This window comes from Gymnoscopelus microlampas, assembly GCF_963454915.1.
Source record: "Gymnoscopelus microlampas genome assembly, chromosome: 14".
NCBI lineage: Eukaryota > Metazoa > Chordata > Actinopteri > Myctophiformes > Myctophidae > Gymnoscopelus > Gymnoscopelus microlampas.
In genome coordinates, this window is record NC_139951.1 from 9,702,430 (window position 1) to 9,718,577 (window position 16,148).

Here is a 16,148-nt window from a genome sequence, read left to right on the forward strand (position 1 = left end):
AACACATGGGAAGGAAGTGATATGGCTGCTGTGCATAGAGCCTATTTGATATACATTACACTACAAGCCCCCATTTGATCATTTGTTTTATTTCCCAATCTTTAATGTTGTTTGACATTTTGGTCCCAAATGGTCTCATTTGGTCGAGAATTCCTTACAGATAACAGTGACTCTGATCAAAATACCCATCGTTGTAAGTTCTAGTTGTATTTACTTGCATCATGTAATAATAGCGAAGATTAACTATAAATCATCTAGCAGGGGGGCCCTGGAACATCCCCAGGGACCCATGGGGCTCCCCAGACCCCAACACCTTTCAAACAAAGTATGACACAATCGCTTTATTCTTTTTTTTCCGCAATAGTTTGATTTTATTCGACAGTTAAAAACAAGTTTGAAAATGAAATCAGCATATAAATGTGCACACCAACTGTAAAATAAGTCGTAGGCATATTTAATCCTCAACAAAGAAATCTCAATATAATCACTTTTCTTTAAAGTTTTCATCTTTGATTTGACTAAATATACAGATCTTTTTACATCTATATATCCTGGCAGAGGTTTTCAAAATCATATTTTCATGTTAACAGGTTTTTTTCTTCTTCGGTCCGTCCTTTTTAAACAATCACGACACTGTTGGCCTGCAGTTGCTTCTGGGTAATGGAGTCCAGAGAAGAGAGAAGCGATGTACCGGTGTAGTCTTTAGTCCTTTACAGTCCAAGATAAATTCATATCCAGGGTGTTACATGGCTTTTTGTGCCCGATAAACTCCAAGCTTCCTATGTGATGATGTTCCACCTGTGTACCATGTTCATATATCGTCTGTGTCGGGTGGAAAGTCCAAAACTGTTACTTTTCAGGATTCAAATAAAAAAAAACGTCTACAGTAGCAGATCTGCTACTTTTGTGTGACGCTGTACTATGCTCAAGTAGGGGCGTTAATTTACGGAAAAACACACAAAGGTCAGAATATGGAGGTTTCTGCCCGACAGCAACGTTATTATGGACATACATACAAACGTGTGTGATATATGACAATAAGGACAAATGCATTCAAACACAAACTACAACTGGAAACAGTCAATATATACACGAAGACATGCCATTCTACGAGTTCAGTCCCATACGCACAAAGTAAAGAGCCATTCACACGAGCACTGTAAATATAACATTTACTATGATAACTACGTCGTTCAACATTGTCTTTGTGGTGTGAACTCTGCCGTCCACTTTGAGTTAGAACGATTTTTAAAACTACATCTTTCTAGTTCTAGTGATTGGTGTGAATGGCCCTTTAGGACAGACATTGACAGAAATGTCAGACAACATGAAATATCGTTGCTGTCGGGCAGAAACCTCTTATCTCCATGTTTTAAACTTTTTGTGTTTTCGTAAATGAACGCCCTTATTGATCTTACTACAGCATCACAAAAGGAGCAGATCGGCAAGCTCGAAACGCAGCGCAAAGCGGCGCGTTTCGAGCTTGTAGATCTGCTACTTTCGCTGTATTTGAATCCTGAAAGGTATTGGACATAATTATGAGGTTTCCACCCGACAGACAATATGTGCAACAACGTTGCTTTGAGAGTTCAAGGGTTCACAGGTGTCAGCGCTTTCGATTGAAACGATCCTGATTGTTCTGACTGATACTAACTAGGATTTTGTGATTTACATTAATATTTTCTTTATTGCACTGAATCTTAAAATCTTATCCGGACTTATTCATCAAACTGCGGGGGTGGCGTTTTAATTGAAATGTTTTTCTGATGTCGCAGATGAGACCAACAGTCTTAAGATTATCAATAGTGGAGACGAACATTGCGATATATATATATACTGTATATAAGATAATAGATTTATCAGTTAGATATCACTAACTGAGAAAACAAATCAATAAGAGTGAAAGAAGGCCATGAGAGGACAGGGTTGGATCTGAACTAGGGCTGGGCGATGAGAACAAAATATGAACAAATTTGACAATATTTTTTACAATGTTATTGTGACTATCTTTTTTACAAAAAAAAAACCTGCAGCTCTACAAGTTCACAAAGCTGTTAACTTGTAGATATGTTTGGGAAAGAACATTTTAAAGTATGAAATGGGGCTTTTAAAAAAACAGGAAAAGACAACACTTCTGCCATATCATGAGATTCAAATTCCCAGACAATTTCTGGTCTCATCACAAATCACGACATAGATGTATGGATATATTGCCCAGCCTTAATCTGAACGAAACCTTTTGACCTACAGCTTCCATCACTTAACACAAACCAGAAGGAAAAATAAAATAGAATAACCTGGCAGCTCACAGATAAGTGACGACGCTGTTAAGAGGACACAACGCCATCGACAAAGTTGTCACCAGAGCTTTTGAGCCCAGCTTAATGGTAGCCCTAACCTTCACGCACAGACACAAGAGATGACAGGGGATGACATCAGGTCAAATGGATAACTGTCTGGGACTGGAGAATAATGGTGCGCTGACATGTTGAAAGCTCTGGTTAAAACAACCATGGCTAACATTTTACGGTCCGTTCTCCTGTGTATTAACCAATGCTAAGGTATTTAAGACTCACATAATAATGCTGTTTAATTCTTTCCCCATTACAATGTACTTGAAATGGCTGTGACAACACAATGTGAAAACAACATATCTGTGCTGTCACACCCATTAGTATCATAAGAGGGAGAGCGTTCCATACAGGGACGCCATATCCAATATCGTCGTTGTTGGGCAGAAACCTTACAGTATACCTCCAGCCACATTTACATTTTTTGTCATAAATGAATGCCCTAGTTTGTTGCACAAGTAGTGTCACACAAAAGTAATGAAAATAGCCGATATACAAGCTTACATGTTGCATTGCGACCCACTGTGAGCTTGTAAATGAGCCATTATCACCATTTTTGATAGTGAAAAGGCTAGGTCTGTTTATACATATTTAACCAATTAAAAGTATTATCTTACGAGCTTCTGACTAATAATAAACACCACCAGTTATTTTTTATGTCCTGAAAAGTAACGTTTTCTTTTGCACATACAAGGTTTCTGCCCGACAGTGACGATACATTACCTTCTAACGCATATCGGACCTTGTAAAATGCTAGCGCAAAGTGTCTACAGTTCAGGATGTGAGGAAGTGACCACAGAAACATCAGGTGAGGCGAGCGATGGCGTGACTGAGACGACAGGCTGCCACGTGGCGCGCGCGTACAGACAGTAAGACAATGTCGTCGACACCGACCAACCAGTGCCCTACGCGTCCAAAGATCCATGAGGTCTATAGTGTATTGCACATACAACATACATACGTACGTACGAACGAGAGCAGTTGAATTACTTATTCAAGTTTGCATACAATGATAAAAAATAAGCCACCCAAGACCCTACCACTGGTAGAAACGGGTGGGGGGGGGGAAAGGCAAGGAGAAAATGAAAATGATTGCAGCGAGCTGGAAAATAAAATGACCCGAGAAAAAGACCAAAAAAAATGCTGAACATGTGTTTGAGGGAACAACTGTCTACTGTTGTAAATTGAATGAAGTTGATCGTACTCCGTCTGTGATGGTGCTACAACTAGACCTGTGATTTAAACACCATAACCACTTAAGCCCCGTATACTTAACGTTGTTACAACGAAGCAAAAATGTTTGAGCTACAAACTCGCCGCATTGTGAGCTCTACTTTTGCGTTTTGAGGGAAACTTTAACCCTATAATGACCAAAATAGGGATGCCTTAATAATCTTATCGTTCCATTACGAGGAGCTGGGAAATGGGAGTTTTTCCAGTGACTAAATAGCGAGTTCTTGACCAACCCAGCACATTTGGAAGTGTATCGTCACAGGTTCTCCTCTTAACAGAACGATACGCGTTCAAAAGCAGCAACATTGCCGTGTAAGAAAGGTTTGGAGTGCTGGTTGCAAACGTTTTGGTTTATTTATTTTTTTATCCTGGAGGATTTGTAATCACAGGGACTATTTAAGACTTGGGACACCAGGTGTATGGCTGTAAATATACCAAAATGTCTGGCATGAGCTGCTACTGAACAGACAGACCAGGGGTTGGGATATTAGTATTGATAAATCAATACCTCCAAATGATTGTAGTTTGGTTACTTGTCAGAGTGGATAAAAAGAGTGGTCAAACTTAAAGCCACAGTGACAAAGTGGGTGCAGTGTTAAGCATTCCCACTGCTACAATCCGTAGTTTTTTATATCCGTTGATCTCCCTCTCCCGATGGAGAATTGCAGCTATGTCCAAAGTACAATAAAGATGGCGGCAAATCTGGTGTCCGCTCCGGTCTGCTTCAAATAACGTCGACAACCAGTCCTACCAGACACCAGGGTCTTACGTCTCAATGGAAGTAGAGTAGGGAGAGCACCTCCGACCATTGCACGAGTGCCACTTATATTGGTTAAAACAACTTCAAAATAAGTCCTGGATTGTAGCTTCAACAAGGAAGGAGCAGGATGTTCCAGCGTTTAGCTGGTGCTTTAGAAACTAGAAAGAATGCGTCGTAAGAAATCCAGCTGTATGGCATTAACCTCACTTCTCTTCCTGTGGTCAACGTCAAAGAAAACACAGTGAAATCTAAATAACTGCATGTGGATTGTAACAAGTTCACAATTTAATAGCTCATGACTATTCTTTTTTTTTACTGCAGAACCCGAGGTGGACATTCAAGAGGTGGGAACCCATCTGAATGGTAAACTGTACAGATGATCACGTGACATACCTCTGGCCCTCAAACACACAAACAAACAAACACACACACACACACACACATATGGTTCATATTAGGATTCATGACTGGTGGCAGACAAATATTTAGTTTTTAAAGGCAGCGGGGTTAAAGTTTGGATTGATCTAAGATAGATCTAAGAATTCCTGAATCTATAAGACAGAAGGCTTAGCCTAGCAGTAAAAGTAGCATTTTGTATTTTAAATCAATATATATATGTGTGTGTATATATATATATATTTACTGTATATATTTATAAGTTGTCTCATCTCATCGAAGGCACACAAACTACCACGAAAATAATAGTAATAATCTTCCAAGTGTGCAAAAAAGCTGGGTTTAGATTATTTTTTCTTAATACAAAGTAAAAGAAGGAGTTAAGAAGAATGAAACAAAACAGTTGATCGTCTTTTTGACTTCTCAAGACTCCTCCAGGCTCGCCAGGTCACAGTACCTTTTCAACTTGGCATCATCGTCTCTCTCCGACTGTCTGTCTGTCTGTCTCTCTCTTCCCCAGTTTTGTCCTCAGGTGAGAGGGAGAGAAAGAAAGACTTTCGCAGTGCAGTGCACATTCCAGTCCGGGGGGAATTTACGTTTTTTTTTTTTTTAAACAAACAAGTCCAAACAAAGTGTTGTAGAGATGTGCTTTGAAAACCAACGCAAAAGAACCTCTGCCGATTGTTTTTTTTTCTTCTTTTTTTTTTTACATTTTTCTAATTGGCACTTTAGTTTAGTGCAGAGTCCTGCGTTGTGCACCGTGGGTGGGGGTGGGTGGGGGGGTCGTACGCGTCTCCGTACTCTGGTGGCCGCACGGCGGGCAGTCCCACTCAAACTACAAGCTGTGGTTCTCAAACTTTTTTTTATTAATTTCAAGGGTGCGTTAGGGCAGACGGATCCCCTTACCAAATGGACAGTTCTGTAACTCTGAGAGCGAGCGAAAGTTCGCTCTCAGAGTTACAGAACTGTCCATTTGGTTCCTAACTATCAATAATTTAAGCTGGGGGACCCCCCTGAAACCACCTCAAGGACCGCCGGGGGACCCGACTTTGAGAGCCACTGAACCAGGACCTTTGATAGAAACTGATATTGTGGTGTGGTTGGTGGTGAAGGAGTCTTCTTCCGGAAGCTTCTTTTTGACGAGGTCGTCCGACTCCTCTCCAAAAACAAACGTCACGACAGCTCTGCAGAGACTGCCCAACGCAAAAAAAAGAAAAAGATGTATATATTCCAACTTTTAGCGGAGAAAACGACAACAAAAAACTAGTCCGCACTGCCACAGGTTTATCCAAACCACTGCTTCTCAAGGAGAGCTGCAACCGACAGGCGTCTCCACATTCCTGGAGGACGTTTTTTTTTAACGCCATGCTAGCGAACGAGGAGGAGGTGGTGGTGGACATGAAAACCTTTAGTATTCCGTCACGTAGACCATAGAGTGGTGGACAGATAGAGAGAGTGCGAGAGAAGACCCGTCGTATGGAAGCAGGAATTGTCCGTTATGGGGCTGCATCGAGAGACAGACAGAGAGAGAGAGAGATAGAGAGAGAGAAAGAGAGTCGCACGCCAAAAAAATAATGTCTTCTTATAACGGTCAACGATGAAATAAACGACAACAACAACAAAACAAGCAGCACTTTTTTGAGTTTCTCCCTTATGTGTTTTTTTTGCTCGTCGAAATAAATGTTTTTCTCGCTCCTCGAGAGTTGCCTCTTTTTAAGTGATTTGAAAGCACTTGGTCCTCAACGTCGGAGCCCGGGGACCACCAGCGGTCCGAATGGACCCCTTACGGATCTGTAACTCCGAAAAGTGTACAAATGGAACCAAATGGAACCGTACTGTTTGTCCGGTTTCTGAGTTAAATAGGCATTGAGGGGGTTTACAGTGTAGATTGGGGTTCCAGTATATATAGCCTCCATGCACTACATGGCGTATGTAGTGGATCGGAATAACAATGGGACATTTTTAGATGGGACGTTACTTGGACAAGGAAAGAGAGACTTCCTCTGGACAACAATGCTGCCCTGGCACAGGCTGAACCCACTGAACCCACCAACAAAGTCTTTGTCGTTTTAATCTCAAGGATGCCCAGTTCAACATCAGTTAGGCCCTGGACCCTCATTTGGATGTCTGGGACCCCAATCTTACACTGTAAAATCCGCGTTTTGTAACCAAAAGAAAAAAAAGAACGATTGTCACCGACAAGCATCACACAATCAACGGTCAAGTGACTGGAAACGCAGAACACTGGCATGGGAATGAGAGGTCGTGGGGGGGGGGGGGGAGGTTAACTTTGGTGAATGCCTGGGTCGTCCATTTGGTTCCATTATGTACTCTCTCAAGAGTCACAGACCCCCCCTCAAAAAAAAAGGTCCCCATCTGGACCCTTGGTCGTCGGACGTTGAGAAACGGCGATCTAATAAACTCCCTTACTTATAAAACATAAGCCCCCCCCTCCCGCCACAACACACACACACACGCGCTCTCTCCACTCGAGCCCAATTCCCAATCTCTCCTTCTCCATCCTCAGTTGGAGGGGGGAGGGGTGGTGGCGGCGGTGGTGGTGGTGGTGGTGTTGTTATTGGGGGAGGAGTCGACGGGCGTCGGCGGTGTTGTTGTGGTGGTGGTGGTGGTGGTGGTGGTGGTCGATGATGGCGGCGGTGGCGATAGTGACGGGAGCGCCTGCGGGTTGACGATGACCTGGATGACAAAGTCCTTCTGGATCTTGGTGTCCTGGAGGCGGCTCTTGTCCGTCAGCAGCTTGCCGGAGAAGAACCAGCGCTGGTGCGTGGCGTCGATGTCCTCCTGCGCCTGCAGCTGCTTCTTCAGCTGGCCGATGGTGTCCGCCATGCTGGCGCTCAGGCGCAGGTCCTTGCCCGTCGACAGACGCACCTGGAGGGGGGGGGAGGGGAGGCGAAAACGGCAGGAGGTTATGGAGGGAGATCGAACGGCAGGAAATGGCACCTCAAAGAGGAATGAGGGGGTAAATACGTCACTAGGTATCGTTAGGATTTTATCGATTCTGATTCTCCACCATAATAGGCTCTATGCACAGCAGCCATATTGCTAAGAAATTGGGCCTCTTCTTGGTTCCTTCACAGGTGTTACCAATGATACTAATTAAGGCACTGTTCCAGTCTGGCCAAACAGAGTCAGGGTGCTGATATTGTGCATGTTGGCTCACTGGAAACACTCTGCTCCACCGGTGGTTCTCAAATTGGGGTCCAGGGACCATGATGGTTCCTTGAGGGGGTTCCAAATGGCCCCTTATGGTTGTGTAACGCTGAGAGTGCACAAAATTTGTACACTCTCAGAGTTATGGGGGTCCTTGAAATAAAATGTATTGAGAACCACTGTGCTACACGAAATGGAACAGAGCCTTCATTAGTCTCATTGGTAACACCTGTGAAGGAAGTAAGGAAGAGGCCCAATTTCCTTCCAATATGGCTGCTGACCGTGCATAGAGCCTCTTCGGACTCCACCTTAGCCCGGAGCACTTGACCTAGTCTTGACAACCATGCAGACTTATGCGGAGGTTAAAATGTAATTTAGATGGCATGTTATTTAGACAGATGCTAGGTTAATTGTTTACCTGGTATCCTATAGTTTCAATGTACAGATTAAAGGCCTTTGCACACAGGGTGCGATTAGTAAATCAGTTTTTACCGCATGTGAAAAAACGCACGAATCGAACTGGGTTCGATTGAAAAAAAAACGCATTGCATCACCGCACGGGGTGTGCATGAGGTCATTGAGAACCATGTGTTCATTTAAAAAATGATATTGTCCGTTTTTTTCGTGCGGAAAATCGCACCCTGTCTGCAAAGGCCTTTAGACTGATGCTAGCTCTGGTCCATAGCCTAGAAGGAGTTCTCCTTAAGGCTATGGGACTTTCGAGCCTTTGCGCTCGCACCACAGGCTGCATAGCCTCTCGTCTGCAGTAAAAATTAAAAATACACACTCGCTACTCACCAAAACAAAGATGGTTTTATGGAGTTGAAAGCCAACTCTACTAAGCGGGAACACTCTGAGCCCCCACCTCACGTCTAAAATACACTTTTTGGCCAAAATGTAAACATTTTCACCGGAAGGAAAACATTATTTAGTTACTCCGCTGCGCCGGTCAATGGATTTTTTTCTATTGACAAGAACTATAGAGGGCACAGCAGAGTAACTAAAAAATGTTTTCTTTCCGGTGAAATATTTAACATTTTGGCCAAAAAGTGTATTTTAGACGTGAGGTGGGGGGCTCAAGAGTGTTTTTGGTGAGTAGCGAAAGTGTATTTTTATTTTTTTTACTGCAGACGAGAGGCTATGCAGCCTGTGGTGCGAGCGCAAAGGCTCGAGAGTGCCATAGCCTTAAGGAGAACTCCTTCTAGGCTATGGATCACAAGGTTATTCCATAACACAATGGAAAACATGAGCAGTTAAAGCTTGTTGTACGCTTTATTTATAGGGAAAAGACTATAGGAGAAAGACTTCATTTGGTTCCTACTTGGGATTTAATTTTGATACCCAACTCTGTACATCACTTTTGACAGCTCGATGTTCAGCTGTCGATAGGGAACAACAGGTAAATAGCTGACAGGAATGAATGTCAACCCGACATTCTTTTTCTCTGAAGTATTTTCAAGCAGTGCAGTTAACCAGTCTCATACATTTCTCTGTGCTTCGTTCAGGTTGTCTGCTGTACCAAACCCAGCTTAGCAACCATTGTGTGGTGCTGGACACTGAATAAAAGCTATAGTTTCCTTTGACATTTGCTTTAACCCAGGGGTCTTCAACGTTTTCAGCCCAAGGACCCCCTAGCTGAGAGAGAGATGAAGCAGGGACCCCCTCTATATTGTATAAAATTGTGTTTTAGATTCAAATTTCTTTGTTTAGGTTTACTGTTCTTTTCCCCCTCTACACCTATACCTCTTTGCCAAAAATAGCAGATCTACAAGCTCAGTAGATCTGCTACTGTATGTCTGGCTAAAGTTCTCCTCAAAAAAGGGATGCTAGGGTTCAAGTGGTTAAGGTAAAAAAAATTAAATCATATCGCACAAAGATTTGGGGGACCCCCTGTAGTAACTCTGAGGACCCCCTAGGGGTCCCGGACCCCCTGTTGAAGACCCCTGCTTTAACCCATTAAGACCTGAGGCCGATTCTACAAATGTCTTCTAAACCCCAGCAGTTGTCTGAAAAACCTATGTTGCTGTTGGGCAGAAACCTCTTATCTCCATATCTTAACCTTTTGTGTTTTCTCTTAAATGTATGCCCTACTTGATCATACTACAGCGTCACAAAATAATCTAAAGTAGCAAGCGACACGTTTTGAGCTTGTAGATCTGCCACTTTTGAATTTGAATCCTGTAAAGTAACAGTTTTGGACATATGAGGTTGTCCACCCGACCCGAGACGATATGTAGCTAAAATCTAAAATGACAGAGATACTTCACCGGTTTTAAGGTCAAAACCCCACAACTGGAGCCACAACAGCTTGCAAAATGCAAGCACCTTTGCTTCAAAACGAGTCTTTCCAGCACATTTTGATAAAGTATCATCCTATTCAGAAGTCGTGCTTTTAAGTATAATTGTTATTACATCATACCAAATGTCTGTCTCTTCTACACTGTCTCCCTCTCCACTTTGCTATTGTCGGTCCCTCATACACCATCTCACTCTCTGCTTTCCTACGCTCTCCCTCGGTTTTCATACGGTCTGTCTCGCCTATAGACTCCCTCTCAGCTTTCCTACGGTCTGTCTTTCCTTCACTGTCTCCCTCTCAGCTTTCTTACTGTCTGTCTTTCCTACACGTCTCACTCTCAGCTTTCCTAGTGTCTGTCTCCGATTTCGAAAATGTCTTCTAAATCAGTTTCCTGAAAAACCTATGTTTCTATATCAGTGGTTTTCAATCTTTTTCATGTCAAGGACCCCCAAAATTAGTATGTATTTGGCCGCGGACCCCCCATCTCAAAATATGTTGTTCCAGGGACCCCCCAGAAGCAAAGATTTGAGTTAAAAAGGTTCGCTTTAAAAAAAAAATACATTCAAAGATGTGCATATTTTTTTCACAACAAAAATAGCAGATCTACAAGCTCATAGCACGGCACTCGGTGCCGTGCTATGAGCTTGTATATCTGCTACTTTTTGAATAGCCTAAAGTATAAAATATGGATAAAGTGGTTACACAGATGCTTCCCCGGTTTGAAAGGGTTAAAAAAAAAAAAAAAAATCAGGCACCTTAAGTGAAAACTCCTTCTTGGTTGCTATGGGGGGCTCGGGGCTGTCGCTGGGGTCCTCGTCACTTCGCTCCGAGATGAGGTTGATGGGCGGAGCCAGGCAGTAGACAGGAAGCTGGTAGCGGTTGCCCAACTCGTCATAACACTCTGTCAGAGTGCCTGCAAACAGGAGGACAGGATAGGGTTAATAATGTTCAAAGACAGCATCACGCCTCTTGTGTGTTGCAATAAGGAACTGTGTGTGTGTGCGTGTGTGTGTGTGTGTGTGTGTGTGTGTGTGTGTGTGTGTGTGTGTGTGTGTGTGGTGTTAATGTGTGAGGTTTTTGCGTAGTGTCTTTCATGTGTAGTGTGTGTGGTGTTTATGTGTGAGGTTTTTGCGTAGTGTTTCATGTGTAGTGTGTGTGTGTGTGTGTGTAGTGTTTGTGTGAGGTTTTTACATAGTGTTTCATGTGTAGTGTGTGTGTGTAGTGTTTGTGTGAGGTTTTTACATAGTGTTTCATGTGTAGTGTGTGTGTGTGTGTGTGTGTAGTGTTTGTGTGAGGTTTTTACATAGTGTTTCATGTAGCCTCGCGTAGCCAGACAATATCACACGACACGCTGCGTGGATATTAGTCTGGTCCCTATCAACGGTAGATTTTCTTCCAAGGGGCGGTTACAAAAAGATCCAATCGGACTCTATTGGTTAGACCTAAACCAATCAGAGCAGTGCTTCCTTGAACGAACCAATCAGAGCAGTGCTTCCTTGTACGTCATTGCTCCAAATAAGGTGATAAGCCCGCCCACATTTGGATACTGGGCCCTGGTTGGCTCCGCACAACTGAGGAGGGAGAGAATTTAAATCTCTATGGAGGGGGGCCAGACCTAATCTGCCGAGGGCTAAAGTGCATGCAATTTTGCAAAGGCAGATTCGTCTGGAACCAGGCTATGTTTCATGTGTAGTGTGTGTGTGTAGTGTTTGTGTGAGGTTTTTACATAGTGTTTCATGTGTAGTGTGTGTGTGTAGTGTTTGTGTGAGGTTTTTACATAGTGTTTCATGTGTAGTGTGTGTGTGTAGTGTTTGTGTGAGGTTTTTACATAGTGTTTCATGTGTAGTGTGTGTGTGTAGTGTTTGTGTGAGGTTTTTGCGTAGTGTTTCGTGTATTGTGTGTGTGTGTGTGTGTGTGTGTGTGTGTGTGTGTGTGTGTGTGTGTGTGTGTGTGTGTGTGTGTGTGTGTGTGTGTGTGTGTGTGTGTGTGTGTGTGTGTGTGTGAGAGAGGTTTTTGCATAGTGTTTCATGTGTACTGTGTGTGTGTGTGTGTGTGTGTGTGTGTGGTTTTTGCATAGTGTTTCATGTGTAGTGTGTGTGTGTGAGTGGTTTTTGCATAGTGTTTCATGTGGTGTGTGTGTTTTTTGTGTGTTTTTTGCGTAGTGTTTCGTGTGTGCATGTGTGTGTGCGCGTGCGTGCGTGTGTTCTCTCACCATGTGGCAGTGTGATACTGGCTCCGTACACTAGCCTGTGAGTGTGTGTGTGTGTGTGTGTGTGTTGTCTCACCATGTGGCAGTGTGATACTGGCTCCGTACACTAGCCTGTGAGTGTGTGTGTGTGTGTGTGTGTGCGCGTGTTGTCTCACCATGTGGCAGTGTGATACTGGCTCCGTACACTAGCCTGTGAGTGTGTGTGTGTGTGTGTGTGTGTGTGTGTGTGCGCGTGTTGTCTCACCATGTGGCAGTGTGATACTGGCTCCGTCCACTATGGCCTGGGCCAGCTCCTGGTCGTTGCCCTCCAGGGCCACGGCCGCAGCCTTCAGGGCGTCCCAGATCTCCTTGCGGCCCTCGAAGGCCGGGGCCGTGTCCCAGAACTCGTCCCGCTTGCTCCGGAGCTGACCCTCCGTCATCGGGTAGTCACTCTTCCACTTGGGACGCTCCTTCTTTAGAGGCTCGTTACGACCTGAGAGAGAGACACAGAGAGAGAGAGACGGAGAGAGAGAGAGAGAGAAAATGAAGTTTAATGAACAATAACATATCTTTGTGCAGCTCTTTCTGATTACCAGTGGTGTAAAGAAACTAAGTACATTTACTCAAGTACTGTACTTAAGTACAATGTTGAGGTACTTTTACTTTACTGGAGTATTTCCAATTGTCTATACTTTTACTCCACCACATCTCAGAGGCAAATATTGTACTTTTACTCCACCTCAATTATTAGAAAACTTGAGTTACTTTGCAGATATAAAATATTATATTAGAAAACAAACATTAACCACTTCAGCCCTATTTTATACACAGGCTATTTGAAAATGGCCGATCTACAAGCTCACAACGCGTCGCATTGTAGACCTGCTATTTTCAAACATTTTAGTACTTTTACTTTTGGTACTTCAAGTATATTTTGTTGCCAATACTTTTGTACTTCTCAAGTAACATTTTGAACACAGGCCTTTTACTATTATAAATTTGTGAATTATAAATTTATATTGTGGTATTTATGTTACTTAAGTAACATATCTGAGTACTTCTTCCACCACTGCTGATAACGAATAACAATGTTTATTACTCAAGTGTTTCAACATCAATAAACTGAGGTACTCGTACGTACAAGAGGTGAAATGCTGGTGTGGCACGTGCCAACAAGAATAATACAATACACAGATAATAATAAATAATAATAATGAAATAACAAGAACAAGAAAAATAAAGAAAAGAAAAGCCTTAGCAGCAGGGGTGGGGGGGGGGGGGGGGGGTTAGAATCAGTCTTGTAGAAGGTATGTACATCTCTATGCACTTTTATAGAAGGTATATGCAGGTTTATAGAAGGTTTATACATCTGCAGTGCACATCAAGTACGCTTATGTATCTGTACATTGAATAAAACAAGCATGCTTATTTACATGGTTTATTTTGCTCGTCTTTTAGAGGTTCACATTCACTATTTGACGTACGTAGCTCGGTTCACATTCACCATTTAATGTGGCTCATATCTGACGGCAGTGTGAACTGATCCGTCATCCTGAAATGACCCTCATGTGCAAATAAACGATAACAAAAGAAAAGACGCCGGGGAACCTGCGTGTCTGCCCTCGCTTTCCTGTCATTCTTCACTGCGCTAGCAAATGAAAACAAAGATTGAACAACTTTTAATGCGAAAATTAATTAACGTGAGTCATTGAAGTTATTTTAAGTTGATGTCGCGTCAGGCTACTGCTTTATTGTATGTTAAAACACCTTCAACGTTCCTCTTGCAAGTCATAACTATCACAAGCGATTGACGCGCCTTGTAACTCATTTTCAATGAGAGGCGAGAGGGCAAGGTGGGACTGGGTAGGGAGGAGCGGACAATCATACAGGCGGAGCGACAAGCGCTCGCACTCACGCGACACTGTCGCGTTCGTTCTCGCCTCACGCACACACGTCCGTTCCGCAAAAACAGTTGAAATGCGTTTAGTCTCGGGAGCCAGACTGTTGCCTCCCCCAATTTTCAAATGCTTCCGTCATGCAGTCTGGAGCCACGGAAGCCCTGATAAATTATCCGGAGGTAAAGCGCAAGAGACGCCTCCTCCCCGAGCTTCAGTTTAGTCTTTACAGTCGGACACAATTGTCCTACTGTAAATTAAATGAATAGTCGAAGCATACTGTATGTATCTTGATGCTTATGGAAATTGAAATGGAAATTCAGATTTTTTTTTATTTTTTAAGATAAACTTTCGGGAGGTGTAGTCCCAGACTCTATATAGCATTCAGACATTTCAGAGATAGTGGAATAGTTGTCTGGCTAGTCGAGACTAAAATGTGCTAAAAAAAAAATTAAATGAGTGTATTCACACGAGGCGCGCAGTGCAAACTCAAGGATCCAAACGAGAACGCAAGCATTGTGTCCCCCTGCGTCTGAAAAGCCCTAGCGTAGTACTCAAAACTTTTGCGCCACGGCAGCCCAGCATGATATATATTTGGCCACAGACCCCCATCTGAAAAGGTTTTGTGCCAGGGACCGCCCGAAAATTAGATTTGTGAAAAATCTAAATTATTCAAAAATGTTTTCAACATTTTCCAAAAATATAAAAAAATAGCAGATGTACAAGCTCTCAGCTCGGCACAAAGTGACGTGCTATGAGCTTGTATATCTAATAGCCACGTAACACATTTAGCTGGAGACCCTGGAACCCCCTCAAGAAGGACTCCTGGGGGTCCTTGGTCCCCACTTTGGAGAACCACTGCCCTAGAGTCAGTTGTATTCAAATAGGCTCTATGCACAGCAGCCATATTGGGAATGAATTGGGCCCCTTCTTACTTCCTTCACGGGTGTTACCAATGATACTAATTAAGGCTCTGTTCCATTTAGTGTGGCATAGTGGTTGTCTTATTTTCAAGGACCTCCATAACTCTGAGAGTGTAACCAAATGGACCCTTACGGGTCCATTTGGTTCCATTTGTACACTCTCAGAGTTACACACCCACCATAAGGGGCCATTTGGGAACCAAAATGTGTTTCCAGTGAGCCAACATGCACAATATCAGCACCCTGAACAGAATGGAACAGAGCCTTCATTAGTATCATTGGTAACACCTGTGAAGGAAGTAAGAAGAGGCCTAATTTCTTTCCAATATGGCTGCTGTGCATAGAGCCTATTTCTCCTCTGAATGAATGCATCTCTCTATGGCTCTCACATTCTTTTGTATTAGAATTAACACAATAGTTGTGCAGCAAGACTGGAACCGTAGACAACAGGCCGGCACTTGAAAGGCAATGAGAACCAAAATAAAAAACAAATGCAAATCAAAATGAGTCCCGTTAAACAGAGGGGAGCATTGTACGCTGTAGATTACATGCTGTAGGGCTGCATAGCTGTATTGGCCAAATAAAAGTAATGTATTCTATCTCTTTGCTGTTGTGGTTCCACGTGGACATGCTTTCATTTCCGAAAATGTCTGCGGATCAACGATCCCGTCATCTGCGCGACAGATGTGCTGCAGATGTGGAGCCTCACAGGACAGGACAGCGACCTGACTGACGCACGTAAACCTCAGGATACCAGTATGGCTGCAACTACTGAGATTATTTTCTCAGCGATCGGGTCTATCGAACTTGTTTTCGATGAAACGAATATTCGAGAAGCACGTTTTTTTTTTAACCCTTTAAGACCTGGAACGCATCTGTGTCATTTTTAGATTTGAGTTAAAAAGCATTATTTTACACTTTGGCTATTCAAAAAT

The 16,148-nt window shown here is 43.1% G+C and overlaps 1 protein-coding gene across 2 annotated transcripts in view; it reads right to left on the reverse strand.

The window, feature by feature from the left end:
* Positions 1-347: 347 nt before the first annotated feature.
* Positions 348-16,148, reverse strand: part of ubtd1b (ubiquitin domain containing 1b) — a 32,542-nt gene continuing 16,741 nt past the window's right edge. For both annotated transcript variants that reach the window (XM_084078914.1, XM_084078915.1), the window contains exons 3-5: positions 12,661-12,888; positions 10,963-11,120; positions 348-7,629 (exon numbers count right to left, since the gene is read on the reverse strand). In XM_084078914.1, the coding sequence (XP_083935040.1) occupies positions 7,264-7,629; positions 10,963-11,120; positions 12,661-12,888 (752 nt within the window). In that variant the 3' untranslated portion in view covers positions 348-7,263. The remainder of the gene's footprint in view (positions 7,630-10,962; positions 11,121-12,660; positions 12,889-16,148) is intronic.